The sequence below is a fragment of the Rhamphochromis sp. 'chilingali' genome (assembly GCF_963969265.1).
Source record: "Rhamphochromis sp. 'chilingali' genome assembly, chromosome: 11".
Taxonomy (NCBI): Eukaryota; Metazoa; Chordata; class Actinopteri; order Cichliformes; family Cichlidae; genus Rhamphochromis; species Rhamphochromis sp. 'chilingali'.
In genome coordinates, this window is record NC_137938.1 from 13,844,785 (window position 1) to 13,862,310 (window position 17,526).

General features: G+C 38.3%; 1 protein-coding gene across 5 annotated transcripts in view; it reads right to left on the reverse strand.

The window, feature by feature from the left end:
* The window catches only part of ulk4 (unc-51 like kinase 4), a 108,528-nt gene that overhangs the window by 38,508 nt on the left and 52,494 nt on the right, over positions 1-17,526 (reverse strand). For all 5 annotated transcript variants that reach the window (XR_013973384.1, XM_080896417.1, XM_080896419.1 and 2 more), the window contains 8 exons: positions 9,850-9,983; positions 9,317-9,438; positions 8,961-9,017; positions 8,530-8,581; positions 7,905-7,999; positions 5,617-5,668; positions 3,951-4,140; positions 2,926-3,018 (listed from right to left, as the gene is read on the reverse strand). Coding sequence is in view for 4 of the 5 variants with exons in the window: in XM_080896417.1 (XP_080752543.1) it covers positions 2,926-3,018; positions 3,951-4,140; positions 5,617-5,668; positions 7,905-7,999; positions 8,530-8,581; positions 8,961-9,017; positions 9,317-9,438; positions 9,850-9,983 (795 nt within the window). In the remaining variant the exon portion in view is untranslated. The remainder of the gene's footprint in view (positions 1-2,925; positions 3,019-3,950; positions 4,141-5,616; positions 5,669-7,904; positions 8,000-8,529; positions 8,582-8,960; positions 9,018-9,316; positions 9,439-9,849; positions 9,984-17,526) is intronic.

The following is a 17,526-nucleotide window of genomic DNA, read 5'->3' on the forward strand; positions in this document are numbered from 1 at the left end:
AGCTTTGTAAAGCTAACAAAATTCAAAATGAAACCTTTTTGCACATAAAGAGATGATAAATACAACGAAGTAGATAGCTACAGTCAGGGGCTTATAATTAACAGCACTGACAAATTATCTGATACCATAATGTATTAGTACTTGCCTAGAGAGGAAAATTATACTTTTTTCTAATAACTAACTTAAAAAAAAGACCTTTTCCCCCATTTATTTACAGTGGAGAGTAAGACCAGTAAAACAGGCTGTTAGAGGCAATTACAGCGTTTTAGCCTGAGAAAATGGCCACTTTTGTGTTAACAGTTAATGAATCCACTTTACATGGAACAGAGAGATGTTGGTGTCCAATTAACTACTGCAATTTGATATAATGGATTTAGACTCATAGACTGAGTCTATGAGTCCATATTAAAAGGAAAGAACAGGCAGAAAACACGAGTTGTTTAAATATAAAATCTTATCAAAATAAAATCTATAAACAGCCAGTACTGTTAAACTATGACAAATACTACCTCTTTACTTTGTTGATGGGTATGCGTGAAAATACCATATCGACACATATGCTGAAAGGATGCCTTAAAGGAAATTGAAAATCCATGGGCAAACACATATGTAACCACACAGCATGAGGTTCTCCGGCTAAAGGTCATAGTAAATGTAGTTGTTTGAAGGTGTGTCTGGACTGTGATAATGGCGAGAGAGACAGCAGGCTGCCTTCCCAACGTTAATGTCCCCAATTTACCATCTAATTACTGCTCGGCTGGCTTCATAGCCACACTTATCTAACCAAGACCCAGGCAATTTAATTTCTGATTGTATAACCGCAGTGATGGAGGGAAAGTTGTGGAGAAAGGGCACAGAGAAAAAGAAAAATGTGGACTAATGTTAATAAATTAGAGATGGTGAGAGAATGAGAGCGAGGGAGGCAGAGAAAAAAAATGTAAAATGTTGTTAATAATGTCAAAGGAAAAGAGTGAGCGCGAAAACAGATGTAGAGGAAAGAGTCCTGACACCAATTTGAAAAGTTCACGTCACTCTACTTGTGTCTAAGAAAAAGGGGGATGAGGAGAGGTGGTGGAAGAGAAGGATGGAGACGAAATGGGGTAATATTACTGATAAGAGAAGTAGGGGCATACTCAGCTGTGAGGACGAACTTTAAACTCTAGGAGTAGAGGAGGATGGGATGGATAGAGATGGAAGGTGACTGGCAGTGATTAGAGATTTGTTGAACTATTATTGCTGGAGAAGATAAAATGTGGAAAGAAGCTGGGATGGAAATGAGGAAACCACAAAACAGAGGCTTAATCATTGTTCCAAATTAATACTTAGTGATTAAAGATGAAGGATTAAATGTAAATCTCTGGATCAACTGCAGCATTTGACCAGGTACATGTCCATGTCCAAATTGTGTTCCACCAATATGAATGACTGCATTTCTAGAGCTAAAATAGAGCATGCCTTACACAGAGTCAACTAAATCTAAAAATGCTGAGAGTATTGTTGAAGTAACAACTACAGTTTACAACATAGTGTTCCTGAGCTGAAATGTATATCTCATAGTGTAAACTGCACATAGTTTTACAGTTTTCCCCTGCTCTTTCCTCCAGTTATCTTCTGAGCCAGGTGACACACATCTAATTATACTTTCTAACCAATTAACACTTCTCCTTTATTCTCAACCCTTCTGGCCTCATCAACATTTTCTTTTCTCCCAAGATTCTCTTTCCTAGTTCCTCCTCCTATCCTTTTCCTGGCACCTTTATCCACTTCCCCTCCTCAATCTTTCTGCCTCCTCTCTTTTCACCCACACTTTCTATCCCTGCCAACAGCTGAGACGAGAAGACAGATGACCAGAGAATCAAGACTTACTGACAGCTGCTGTCAAAGCACATCTATCAAACACACATACATCATCATGCACACACATGTGTTTACGCAAGCATTCATGCACGCACGCATGCACACACACACAACATGCACACACAAGTGAGTCATCTCATGGCTAGACAAGGAATCAGCAAATTTCCTGTGCAACAGCAACACATCATTACCACTTTTTATTTGGGTGTCAGATGACTGCTTTTCTGAGCGATGTTTTTTAAATTCCTGCATAGTGAATTACTTCCACATTATGCAGTAGTGAATCTCACTTCAACGCGAGCAATAATTTTGTCTTAGTGTCGTATATTTAAAGAACGTGTGTTGCATTTTTAAGCAAAGCTTCTCTGGACTAGCTAGTGTGCCAAGGTATATCAGCACAACATGTCAAGTCTTTACACATCTCAGCTGATACAGCACCTTATGCCTGCCACTAAACTGATTACTAATGTAGAAAATACCGCTTTTAAGGGTGCTCAAAGGGTGTCATTGAATGCAGATCACCAGCAGTGCTGGAGCTGTGAAGGTTTTGTTGCTATTAGCTCTGAATGTGCATCACCTACAACAAGCAAATAATCATTTGTGTATATCTGTGTTCTGGAGTTGGCAAATAAATTACTGCTTATAATACGGAGGAGTGTGTTTGTGTGTGTTTAAGACAGTGAACATTCATCTGTGTGTGTCTGTGTGTGTGTGTCTGTGTGCAGTGTGTGAATGATTCACAGTGCTGAATTGGGAATGAATGGCCTTGGCATTAAAACATTACAGAGTGCCTAAAATGCGCCCGTGTATATTTGTATCTGAACCTGCTAGGACTGCAAAATACTTGCGTGCTACCTATTCTGCGTCTTGGAAAAAAAATAGAGAAGCAGATAATGGATTTAAATGGATGCTAGGAGTATTTTGTAATACTTTCTTTACTATATTACCAGTAAACAACATTATCCTAATAAAGATTACAAGTAAAGTTCATATTAGCAAGGTCACAATGCTTCAACAGTCTTTCTTGTCTGTGATTAATTGTGTGTGTGGCTGATGTGTTCACATTACCTGCAGGTTTGACTGTTGTGTTCAGTCATTGATACCAACAGTTTGAGTGCATGGAGGGGTATAGGCTCCGGTGCTCGTAGAAGAGTCTCGTACCTAGACATAAACATGTCTGAGTACAACATTTGGCTTTCGAAGTGTTAATAATTAATGCAGTGTTCTGATCATTAGTAAGAGAGAGTAAACTAGAACAGATCTGGAGAGAGGGGTGAAGAAGAGGGGGAGGGGAGAACTAGACTTATAATAGGAGAAGCAGAGAAAAGAACGTAGACAGAAGCAGCTAGGGGAGAAACTAGGAGGAAGAAAGGACTGACTTTGAGGAGGAGAAATATTGGTAGAAATAAAAGTGAACAAGCGGTAACCTGTGAGGCTATCATACAAGCATCTTTTTTTGTACTGTGTAGCTATTCTTTGACTTGTGTAAAATGCATTGTCCCCTTTTCATAGATTGAACAGTCACTTGCCAGTTTTCTGTATTTGTAGAAGCATTTTACAAACTACAACATATTATAAAGTGGATCAACAAATCCACACCATATCATTTATATCTGATATACATCTTCAAAAAAACCCTATTACAACAATTGTTCATTGTTAGACTTCTATACTTCAGTCTCAGACTTTTTAAAGATCAACTCTGAAATCATCTGTTGCAACTGAGCTGTCTTTAACCTGGCACAATCACTAATGAAGCTCTTTTGGTTATAATATTATGTTTATGTAAATTACCTGTGTCGGGTAAGGATTAGGTCAGACTTATTGTCTTGGTTGTAAAATAGTCAAGAGAAATTTTGCTTTAATGTGAACATAAACACCTTAGCACAAAAGAGTGGGTAGAAATTACTTCAGTATTGTATATTACATATTATTATATCTATCATTTAAACTGACAGTCTGTCATTATTTTGGTTAAGCTGTAGTGATTTTAAAAATGTCATTCAAGGGGAAAGTATCTGTTCCTATAGAGACAGCAAATACAGGAGGAATCTAGAAACACTGAAGCTGCACTTAGAATAAACCAGACCAACCTTGAAAGGAGAGATTCAGTGATACACGAGAGTCCATTCCCTCTTTCCTCTGCCGCCTGTCCTTCCTTCTCATTTCTCTCTTTATTTTCCTCTGTCCTTTCCTCTTTTACCTCAGTATCAACACCATCTTGGACCAGCAGGATTAGACTGAGTTCAGACAACACCCTCAAAACAAACACAGACCACTCCACTGCACCACACACAAAGACAGGAAGAGAGAGTATTATTAGGAGTAAGTGTTTAGAATACTGTGTGTACCATGTTTACATATCTTTGTGGGGACCAAAAATTGCAAGTTTACTATACTTGTGGAGACCAACAGCCCTTATTGGGACAAAATCCAAGTCTCCACAAGTTTGAAGGCATTTTTGAAACTCAAAATGTGGTTTTAGTGTCAGGGTTACAATTATGTTATGGTTAGGTGTAGGCTAATGGTTCATTTTTGATGGTTAGGGTAAGCAGCTAGGGAAAGTATTATGTCAATTAGATTAGATTAGTGTGTCTTGGGGGTCGGGGTAGTTAGTGTTAGTTGGACAAGTATATGTCACGTGATTTACTTCCATAAATGAAAGGGGACAATGGGTTCTGAGGTGATAATAATATGCATAAACAATTCTGAATGAATTTGCTGAATGGCATTTGAAACTTTAGGATGTCGCAAAACTTTAGATTAAGGATTAAAGAATGAACATAGTCTAAGGAAAAATCTAAGACCTAAATCTCTGACTCTACAGGCCTCAGTTTTGCAGCAATAGGACTTTGGCACCCTGCAATCATTGGGTCAACCACAAACTCCTCCTTATACTAAAGTATTTTATCATACCAAGTTATTAAGTCAAATGGAAGGCCGTGTGTCTGACAGATGAAGTTTGGCTGAAACTAGGTCATGCAACAGGACAACGATCTCAAGCACAGCAGCAAATATACAACAGTGTCTGAAAAAGAAAACATCTAAGTGTTGAAGTGGCTCAGTCAAAGTCCAGACCTCAACCTTATTCCTCCATAAGAATGGCAGAGAATGGAAAAGTCATACAGAAAACGATTGCTGCAAGTTAGTGCTGCTAAAGGTGGTTCTACAAGCCTTTGAGTCAGTTGTTGTTTTTCACACGACACTACCGTATAAGAAACATTAGACAGCACACATAGTCAGTTTTGCATACTGACCCATAAAGTCAAAACTGTAATGACTCATTCAGGTTCCAAAACCCAAAAGAAGCTGTTATTATTGTATTGGTGATATGGTAATTAATAAATGCGGATACCTATATTTTTTTTTAAAGATTACTTTTTGGCATTTCGCTCAGTTGTGGTACAAACATAAGCAATGCTGTATTGCAGTTTTATCTACTTGTATCGCAAGGGAGCTGGCAGTATGCTAGTCTGTTAAATGCTGTAATATTTACAGATCGTTTAGGTAAGTAGTGAACTTTTTCTTCGTGATCTCGTCTCTTTGGAGAATTATTAGAACCCTAACAAACAGGAAACAAGAAGAAAATCACTGCCTGTGACAGGAACTAAAGGTCCCCAGCCATCAGGCTTCTGAACCCGCTCTGCCTCTTTCCCCATTTGCCATTTCTTTCTCTCTCACTCTGACATTAACAATTCTTCCCTCATCTTCTCTCCTTCACACTCTCTTTCCTCAAAAAACTGACCCCACCATTCATACCATTTTTGCTGAAAGCCATTGTTGTCAGAGGAGGCAGGATGGCATCCACGACCTTCAAGAGACATTAACAAACAAACAAAAAATGTTATATGGTACTGTATTTGATCCTGGTCACCAAAGAAGCAAGTTGGTTTTAGTATTAAACCTGTAACAAGCTAGAAAAATCTGTTATAATCTAGTGTTTCACAAGTTCAGCTACAAATGATGTCGTGGATGTGAAACAACTCAGGTTAAAACACTGAAGTGAAATAAAAATCCACTCCTCTGCTGACGGCTTTTAAGAACAAGGTGTAAATATTAGTTCAGTAATGTCCCATATATTCTAATTTGAGGCAAATGAGGGTATTTATAAACATAATCATGGTGTTCTCTAAACAGCTATAGAGTTAATATTCTGTATAACATCTCTAAAAGCAGAGTCTATATTTTTAGATAAAAATGAACAGGAGACGCTGTACTATATTAATTCTGTGAGCATCGACCACAGACCACTGTCACAGAGGATCAAATTACTATGGAAATGCACTGCTGAATGGTTTCTTTGATCAAACAAACAAACACACAGACACGCACGCATATTTTCACAACTGTCAAAGCTCTTATTTAGGTATGAATCTGTATTGCATGAATTTGCATGATTACTAATATTACCATAGAAACACCACTAATGCTGAGTGAGGATGTGTGAGGTCATTACATTGAAAGCCAGAAAAAAAAAAAAAAACTACAAAGGATGTTGTCCACCACTTAATGGTTGGTGTATTACTATCACAACCATCAAAAGACTGCATGGAGCCGTGTGTGTGTGTGTGTGTGTGTGTGTGTGTGTGTGTGTGTGTGTTGAGATGTGCAGATCTGGGTGCATTCTCTCTGAACTCTGTAACTGTGCGTTCCTCGTATTTATGAAAGCCTTTCTTGTTCACATTTGTCCGTTTTCCTGTCTTTCTCCTAGCTGCTTTTTTAGTGGTGCAGAAAAGAAATCTCATCACTCCAACAGTAACTAAAGAATAATTTGTTGTATAATATAAATATCCAAAGTAATTAAAGTGTCTAATTTGCATTTGAACATGACTAAAGAAAAATAAGTGTTCAGTTAACTTTTTTAAGAACTTACCTTGTTATAAAACAACAGCTGGTTTCAACAACAATCGTACCTGATTGTTACTAACTGCTGTGTACTGTACAGCTGTGTGTTGTGTAGCTATTTAAAATGTATTTTAAAATTATGTTGCAGTCTTTTAGTGAAAACAATTTTTCTATTAATTTTTAAACAGTCTAACAAAAAAAGTAATGAAGTGATCTTTCAAATGCACATTCAAGGCAAAACATCATTCCCAAGTATTTTCAAACAGTATTCAGTTATGGTATGAGAGTTTTTTTAAAGGTCTGCACAGCAATTTAAAATGTCATTTTCCACATCACATAAAATCTGTTTTAACAAAAGAGCAGTTGTGGAGGCAAAACTAACTGCAAACTAGCTTCAAACTGTGACAAGAAATTAGAAACGCAAACAAAGTCAAAAATGAGCGTGTGTCCTTGTCCAGAGGACAATTAAAGCTAATCTGAGTTGGCTGTGGGTAATTAAAGTGTCTTCCTGTGTTATTGACTATCAGTATCCACAGCCTTGCTTTTTGCTCCTATCCCCAGTTCCTCAAGTCTTTTCTTTTTTTCTCTCTCTCCATCCTGTCAGCTTCCTGCTGCTGTTTTCCACTTCCATACGTCAATAGTCATTAAACACAATCTCATTGTCCCATCCCATCAACATCTCTCTCTCTTTCACGCACACACGCGCGCACACACACACACACACACGAGGTCTGTCGGTTCAATAGTTGATTAGTGTCTCTCCTAATAGTCCACATGCTAACCCTCTGTCCTATGATCACTAATAGACAGGTTTAGTAGACTGGAAGACACACAGTAAACATACCACAGTCCAATTCATATTATTGACAAAGTCTACAGAAATTCATTCTATCCTAGCAAAGCAACTTGCATATTACGTTTTTTTCTAAATGAGAGAAGGGGAAAATCAATGCTGAAAATCTGACAGTTGCAGAAATACAGAATAACAGGATGATGACAGGTTGTCTCCAACGTCCCGTCAGAGGAAATGTACTGACATTTCTTGAATATCACAAGATACCTGTCCTATATCGGTGTACTAAACTATCAGCAGACAGCTAGTCAGTCAGACAGGTAGCCAGTCAAAAACCTACAACAAATGCACACTCAACCATTCATTTAATGGGATATAGAGTTGCATATTTTCTTCCACAGATACTTACATCACTATGATATGGACTGATGAGTGCATGGTGCTGGCTCAGTACTTCCACGATGGACAGAGATGTTCTGATTAAATCTTCACATATTGCTGTACCTAAAGAAGAATCAAACATAATAATACAAATACTCATGTTCTCAATAAAAACTGACCCATAACTGAATACCTTTTAAGGATAGGCATATATTCTGTTTGTGATTTGCTGATAACATGGCCTTCGAGCGCGGCACTTTATCACAGCACTTGATTCAGGTGCTTGAAGAGTGGCTGAGCCCACACCGCAGCTTGCCTTGTTGGCAGGCATTTGTAATTCAGTGTCATAGCTGTCTTCAAGTGCTGTATCTGACTCTCTCCTTACCGTCTCCATGTCAATACAATTCAATATTGACTTGTAAGATAAGCTCGAATTTATAATAATCATTTTAACTACGTTATTTATTCTTTTATCCTTCATTTAACCTGGCAAGTTAAGCAAACACACTGTGCAACTTTAACAAACAATGCAGTACATGAAGCTCTGTAGAATCACAGTATCACAGACTAATCATGTGAAAAGGAATACTACTGCAGATATGGCAGGGGTTGATATCCAGTGATAAAGTATTCATACCTGTAAAGATACTCACCCATAGCACTAGCCAGATTTGTTTCATTGGACTCTACTGAGGCAATGAAGTTCTGTCAAGAGATATTTAAAAACTTGATGTGAGTTTTGCTTTGAAACTGTCAAACATTCAAAGTTTTCCTTATAAAAAGTTAGTTGTGTGAATGTCAGAGATGTTTTAAGAATTTCAGTACTGACAGTAAGAGAGAAAGGCACCACCAGTCTCTGCAATTTGTAAAACTGTAACTACACTGCTGGCTTTAAAATAATTTAGGTTAATTTTATTTATTCTATAATTGAAAAAATATATATAATCAACATGTCTCCTTGTTAGAGTAACAAAATGTGATCAACTAAAAACTTCACTTCACCCTATCTGTTAGTTTTATTATTTGCCTTTAGCATGTGGAGACAGATAATGTGTCAATTTATGACTGGTTACCAAACACTTACCAACAGCAACCCAATTTGAGCCAGAAACTGTCCTGCTACAATGTGAGATCTAAAGACCTGTGAGGAGACAGAAGACACATTTTACAAAGGTAAGTCAAGATAATGTGATCAGGTGACAACTGAGAGTGTTACAAAACAAGCAGGGAGGGAGGTGATGATTTAGGTCTGCCTCGTTTTTATTATTGACTATTTTGGAAAGCCTCCTGACTTTTCTTTTAGTGCCATGTACTAAATAAATGAAAACTCTGTGTTCAAAAATAAGAACTGCTGTTTGTCATTTATGAGAAAATCTATGTGAGAAACTGCTAAAGGTTTTAAAACCAAACACTGTGGAGAAGTAATTTTGCTCCATTTACCTGGGATGAAACAAGGTCCAGCACTATGGACAAAGTAGGCAAAGTTTGTTTGAGTTGTTTACTTTGAGCAGTAGTTGGGTGTCTTCTCCCAATCACTCCTCTGAGGGTACACAGAACATCCTCTAAAGAAAGGAGACAAGGCAAGGAGTTGCAAACAGATGAGAAGGAATTTAAGAAGGTGGCTATCATCTATCTTTATTAAGATATATTATATATCATATACTATATTATATTATATACTGGTAAATTTCTCTGGCGTCTTAAACCCTACAAATATATGCGTCTATTTTTCCTAAGTATCACATTTTTTCTTCTAGCACAAGAACCAGAAACAAATCAAGTTTCCATAGTAACCTGACAATTAATTTTGTAGATGTCAGATTTAAAAAAGATCTCAGATGTAGTAATGGTAAGGGAAATCAAAAAAATCAGCATGTCAAATGAACTGATTTACAAATTTCTGTACACATGGAGGTGAAAACACAAATGGCAGATGGATAATCATACAGTAGTGTGTGTATTTGTGTGTGTACCCATAATCACTGGTGCGGTGCTGCTCAGATATGCAATCAGTAAATTGAGACACTGAGACAAGTATCCTGATTGGCTGGGGTTCTCTCTGAGAGGAGTGGCTTTGCGGAGGTCTCTCTCCAGGTATATCACAAGTCTAGACAGAAAGAAATATTTTCAGCCCTCTATGTAACATTGCAGATACATCAAGTGTGTTTAATGGTTACCGGTCTTTCGTCTGCTCCATACATTATTAGTTGTTTAGCAGCATGATTAAGTGAGACAGACCCATTAACAAGAACATGAATGCACACAAATTTTAATGCACAGCAGTAAAACTTTGATAGGGTACAAAATAAGGGGGCAAGAAGTCCATGACACACACAATTTAAGAGCATATTTATTCTCATCAGAGTGTGTGTACTGAACAGTAATCAATAATTTTCTCTTTACAAATTCTGAGCAGGGAGAGAAGGTTACCACCACTAACTCATATTCATTACCAGCACATAAACACATGCTTACGTATATCATCTCACGCACGCACGCACACACACACACACGCACACACACGCACACAGAAAATAAACAGAAAATAAATGGAGAAATTCAGAGGGGTTCGAAGCTTTAGAGTGGCAATGATGCAGGGGACCGGTGGATTAAAAATTCTGCATTTTTTTCTCACGTTGTTCCATAAAAGATGATCATCCATGGTTTACAACTATATAGAACAAGAAATAGTTAACTGTTAACCTGTTGTCCAGTGCATTTCTTGAGATTAATTACTTCATTTATTGTTACATTATTTTTGTTTAGTGCAAAGCATTGCAACCTTGAGCCTGGCAACTGAGAAAGACCTTCAGATTACTTATTAAGTTTAATTATTTATAAATTTTATATAAATTTTAGCCTGGTTGGTACGACCAAAGTTAAATCTCTGAAAGAAGCAGACATGTTAATGCAATCCTATTTTTATATCATTATTCTAATTTTGTTTTAACTGAATTTTTCTTACTGTCAATGTCATTGTCATGATGTAATGTCATTAAAAAAATTATATATTATTTCATCTGCGCAGGGTTATTCTTGTTGTGCAAAACCAAACCATTAATAACAACAAAGTGTTAATAGCATTTTTAAGTCTCACATTTAACAATTATAATGGAGAACTAGGACTGGTGATGCACAGTAAAGAAGAAATAAACCAAAATGAATCTCTCTGATTGGACGCATAAACATTCTTAAGATGAACACTCTCTCAAAATTTCTTTCTCTTCCAAGCCATTCCTCTCAGCCCTCCAGATGACTTCTTCACTAAGGCAAGAACAATATTCACTCCATTCATTTGGAATAACAGACGAGCCGAACTACGCCTATTGTTAATGTATCTTCCGTATGATAGGGGAGGTCTGGGTATTCCAAACCTCAAATGGTACTACTGGGCTGCCCAACTCTCTACAGCTTTTTGCTGGATTTTAACGACAACCTCATCCTGGGTAAATTTAGAAAGGACAAGCACCCCCTTACCGCTCAGTTCTTGCCTGTACTCAGCAAAATATAAAGATTTGATGAAAGATACATTGAATCCGTTTGTTAAAAATACCATTCGTGTCTGGTTCGATGCACTTAAGTTTAAAAATGAGACACCAGCACTACCCAGTTCTCGCCTATCTGGGGTAATAAGACCTTTGAACCCAGTTAGAAAGATTTGGGTTTTAAAATGTGGGCTGCCAGAGGCTTGTGCAAAGTTGCAGACCTATTTGACAAGGACACCCTAATGTGCTTTAATGACTTGACACGGAAATTTGGCATTCCAACTAAATATTTCTTCAAATCAGAAGCTTTATTTCAAACACTCAAAAATCCCTAACACTGCCCACTCTTACCTCATTAGAGGACATAGCAATAAACCATCAGCTGAAGAAGGGCTTAATATCCTGCTTTTATAGCAACCTCAGAGACGGCTCTCAAACGTTCTCAGAAAAAAACACAGACTTGCATGGTGTCAAGACTTAAAGTGTAGAATAACCACAGAGGAATGGCAAAAAGTCTGCTTGAAAGCCCAAACACAATCTATAAACACCCAATTTAAACGAATCCAGTATAAATGGCTAATGAGAACATATGTCACCCCAACATTGTTAAACAAATTTGACCCTAAAACTCCAGACATATGTGTTAAATGTGGGGATAAAGGCACACTGATGCATTGCCTATGGGAATGTTCAGAAATTCAAAAGTTTTGGAAAGAAGTTTCAGATGTCATTGCGCGTATTACAAGTGTTAAGCTGAATCCGTGTCCTAAATTATGTATCCTAGGGATTTTCCCCACTGAAAGCCAGCTGAGCAAAGTTCACCAAAAAACTACAATCTACTTCTGTTACAGGCAAAATATAGCATAGCCAAATCATGGAGATCCATTACTAGACCACACTTGAGAACTTGGCTTTTGACATTGTCCAAATCCCTTGTTTGGAAAAACTTACATCTGTGATTAAGGGTAAACATGCTTCCTTTAAAAAGATGTGGGGAAATTTTTGGTCGTTTTTGGAATGTGAGGAGATGGCCGACAGTGAACAGATATGGCTGTACCCATTTAACTTGTACGGGAGACGTGTTGCTGTGATTTTTGAAGAGAACCTGGGGAGCTTATGCTGGACTGTTCAATGGAAGGGCAGGAGATGGAGATGTGAAATTAGATGGACTGAAACGGAAGAGGACACAGCTCATTGCTGCAGCCGTTTTGTCGGATGCCTTTCTAACTAACTTGAAATCCTTGGACTAAACTCCCGCCAAAAACCCTGAAGTAACGAACTTAAACCTAATGTCTCACTGTGTTGTACCTGGTCTTTGAGCACTGTCTGTTCCCTTGTTTTTGTGTGGTGTTTTTTTAAACAATATATGGGTATATCTCCATGGGTGAGTGCATATATCTGTATCTGTGTGTTTACGCACACCGTCTATACATGATGAGCATGCATTATTATTATTATTACACACTCAATTTTTATTCATTTTCTCCTTTATTTCATTTCATTTTATTTTTCTCTGTCTTCCTTGTTTAAAATACTTTTGGAAAAGCAATAAATAAATCTTTGGAAAAAAAAAAATTCTGTTCCATGAAGGTCTTTGCCGATTTCTTCTATTGGCTGCACTCTTTTGGGGTCATCAGGGTGTATCCATCTGCCTCCATCTCACCCTATTCCTACCATCTTCCACTGTCGCACCAACCATCTGCACATCCTCCTTTACTACACCCATCGGTTTCGCTCTAAGATCCTTCCTCATGTCATCCTCGACTCTCTTTTTCTCCAAAGTGCTCCACCTGAGCTGTCCCTCTGATAAACTAATTTTTGACTTTGTCCATTGTGGTCACTCCCAATAAAATTGTTAGCATCTTCAACTCTGCCTCCTGTCTTTTTACCAGTATCACTATCTCCAAACCATACATGATAGCAGGTCTCACTACCAACTTGTAAACCGTCCCTTTCACTCTTGCTGGTCTCTGTCTTTCACAAATGCCCACTGACAATCGTCTCCACCCACTACACCCTCCCTGCACTCTCTTCTTCACCTCTCTTGCGCATTGTCCTTTGGGTGGTTGAACACAGGTATTTAAAATCGTCTACCTTTGCCATCTCCATTTCTTGCAATTTTACCTTTCCATCTGTCTCAGTCTCATTCACACACACGTATTCTGTTTTGTTTCTACTGACTTTCATTTCTTTTTTCTCCAGACCATACCTCCACCTCTCCAGGCTCTCTTCCAGCTGCTCCCTACTCTCACTACAGATTACAATGCCATCTGTAGACATCATAGTCCATGGAGACTCCTGCCTGATCTCATCTGACAACCTGTCCATCACCACTGCAAACAAGAAGGGGCTCAGGGGCTATAACTGATGCAATCATGAAGGTTTGTGACTTAGAAACTAAAATAAAATCAGGAACACAGCCTAAGCATATTTTCATCTTGCATCCCATGAGAGGATTTGGACCTACTGTAAAGTAGTTTTTGAGGTATTTCAGCTGGATCAAAGTAGTGGATCAACCAACTTGCAACCTTTTCTTGCAGCCATTTTCCAGATTGCTTCATAAAGAGACACAAACCTGCCGCCTCACTGTTAGTCGCTGTGGGAGACTCACAAAGCACACACACACACCACTGACCCAGCTTTGTGTACATATGCCTCTCCACTGCTGAAAGCCATCACTTTCCACTCTCAATGACAATCTTGACACTTTCTCAATAAGACCCATGCAATTTTATCTCAGAGACCAAAAAAACAAAACAAAAACAGAAGCAATTTTCATGCTACTGAGAAGCTAATTAAACACAACGTGCCTGGGAAAGAATAGGACTGGGGAAAAGATGTGTGTCTCTGTATACGGTTGAATCATGCAGAGTGCTCAGTGGGAGAGAGACAGACAGGTCAACTCTGACAGCTCTAACTCAGCTAAGAGAGGGAGAGCAAGTGCGAGGAAAGAAATAAAGAATGTAAATGCGTATGTGTGTGTGGGGACACTGGAAGGGAGAGAAAAGAAACAGGCAGAGGGAAAACATGAAGAGAAAGCAAGAGGTAAAAAAATCACATTAACTTCCTTAACAGTCATTGTAAGCTGTGTTCAGGGTTGCAATTGATGTTCTGGCCCTGTGTTTATGTCAGAGTGAATGGTCAAACAGAAACTATCCTAAGTAATCATGGTTCTTCATTTACACTTTCTGTTACTGATTATTTCCAGAGAACACCGACTATATCCTCAAGTATATAGATGTTTATACTTCAGTTGCTACTGTGTTAAGGCAATTAATATAGCAGAATCCAATGTGCTGGAACATTTGGGCCTAAAAGCAAATAAAAAATGCATTGAAAGAGATTCATGCCACTGCCAATTTAAAAATTGAAAACAACATATTTAAAGCAGCATTTTAGAAGGAAATGCTGCTTTATTTTCCACCCTGAGGGAAATTTTATGTTTTGCTTTCCAGGATTTCTTCACACTATACCAGATCCAATTCCAAAACTTTTATTCCTCTCATCTTTTCTTGCACAAACTATGTCAATTATAGCCAAAGTTTGGATCAAAAACCAAATCATTGATGTATACAGGGAGTGCAGAATTATTAGGCAAATGAGTATTTTGTCCACATCATCCTCTTCATGCATGTTGTCTTACTCCAAGCTGTATAGGCTCGAAAGCCTACTACCAATTAAGCATATTAGGTGATGTGCATCTCTGTAATGAGAAGGGGTGTGGTCTAATGACATCAACACCCTATATCAGGTGTGCATAATTATTAGGCAACTTCCTTTCCTTTGGCAAAATGGGTCAAAAGAAGGACTTGACAGGCACAGAAAAGTCAAAAATAGTGAGATATCTTGCAGAGGGATGCAGCAGTCTCGAAATTGCAAAGCCTCTGAAGCGTGATCATCGAACAATCAAGCGTTTCATTCAAAATAGTCAACAGGGTCGCAAGAAGCGTGTGGAAAAACCAAGGCGCAAAATAACTGCCCATGAACTGAGAAAAGTCAAGTGTGCAGCTGCCAAGATGCCACTTGCCACCAGTTTGGCCATATTTCAGAGCTGCAACATCACTGGAGTGCCCAAAAGCACAAGGTGTGCAATACTCAGAGACATGGCCAAGGTAAGAAAGGCTGAAAGACGACCACCACTGAACAAGACACACAAGCTGAAACATCAAGACTGGGCCAAGAAATATCTCAAGACTGATTTTTCTAAGGTTTTATGGACTGATGAAATGAGAGTGAGTCTTGATGGGCCAGATGGATGGGCCCGTGGCTGGATTGGTAAAGGGCAGAGAGCTCCAGTCCGACTCAGACGCCAGCAAGGTGGAGGTGGAGTACTGGTTTGGGCTGGTATCATCAAAGATGAGCTTGTGGGGCCTTTTTGGGTTGAGGATGGAGTCAAGCTCAACTCCCAGTCCTACTGCCAGTTTCTGGAAGACACCTTCTTCAAGCAGTGGTACAGGAAGAAGTCTGCATCCTTCAAGAAAAACATGATTTTCATGCAGGACAATGCTCCATCACACGCGTCCAAGTACTCCACAGCATGGCTGGCAAGAAAGGGTATAAAAGAAGAAAAACTAATGACATGGCCTCCTTGTTCACCTGATCTGAACCCCATTGAGAACCTGTGGTCCATCATCAAATGTGAGATTTACAAGGAGGGAAAACAGTACACCTCTCTGAACAGTGTCTGGGAGGCTGTGGTTGCTGCTGCACGCAATGTTGATGGTGAACAGATCAAAACACTGACAGAATCCATGGATGGCAGGCTTTTGAGTGTCCTTGCAAAGAAAGGTGGCTATATTGGTCACTGATTTGTTTTTGTTTTGTTTTTGAATGTCAGAAATGTATATTTGTGAATGTGGAGATGTTATATTGGTTTCACTGGTAAAAATAAATAATTGAAATGGGTATATATTTGTTTTTTGTTAAGTTGCCTAATAATTATGCACAGTAATAGTCACCTGCACACACAGATATCCCCCTAAAATAGCTAAAACTAAAAACAAACTAAAAACTACTTTCAAAAACATTCAGCTTTGATATTAATGAGTTTTTTGGGTTCATTGAGAACATGGTTGTTGTTCAATAATAACATTATTCGTCAAAAATACAACTTGCCTAATAATTCTGCACTCCCTGTATATGAGTGTAGTATAACACACTATTTTCAGCTTTATTTGTGTAACAGGGTAAAATAACAAAACTACATTAAATATTTAATAATATGCTTATTTTTTCTGTATTTATTACTCACAAAATACGGTCCGACCTTCAGTCAAATCAAAACCACAGACAAACACAGATTTCAGATGTTTGAATAAATTGATGAAATAGGAAGCAAAGAGGTGCTCCTCCATATAAATAGGCATACATATGAATAACTTGCAAAGTCTACTCTTTTCAATAACAAATGGTTGGTGTGGGCAATTTTTACAGGACCTCAGAAGAACTATACAGATGTACAAAGCTGAAAGAGGATGCAAAAGCACTACTAAAAATCTGAGTGTTCCTGAGTCTACAATAAGACAAACAAGCCTCATCTGTTTTTCATTATTAGATCAGAGGAAGAACAACACTGCAGAGAAAAACTACAGCTGTGAAGCATGATGGGAGCAGCATTGTGGATTGGCCTGGGCACTTTGCAATCACTGAGGGAACAATATGCTGAAAATTGTACCAAAAAGCTTACAGGAGCAGGTCAGGGCAGCAGTCCATCATGTACTGGTTAGGAGGGGTTAGGTGAAGCAACAAGTAAAAGACCACAGAGCATAAAAAGGAAATCCATACCTTAATGGGAAAAGAAAATTAATCATTAATGGCCACGTGGGCATCATAGCCTGCTGTGGCATAACCTAAAATGGGCTGTGCAATCTATACAACCCAGAAATATCTCAAACCAATTGTTGTGGAAAACTCAAAAGCACCTAGAGGAAATATTTGAAATTAGTTGCTTTCACTAATGAACAAATACATTTAATTTTACTAAACACACATTTTTTCTAAAGTACCAAGGGTACTTTCCAGCTTACATGGAGATTATTCAATACACTTAATTGAGGAGGATATTAAGTATAACTGGGTGTGGGTTTTTAGTCTAGGCAGATTGCGCTGGAATGTACTAAATTATAGGGCAGACCACACTGCATGATTATTCAGTATAGATATCTT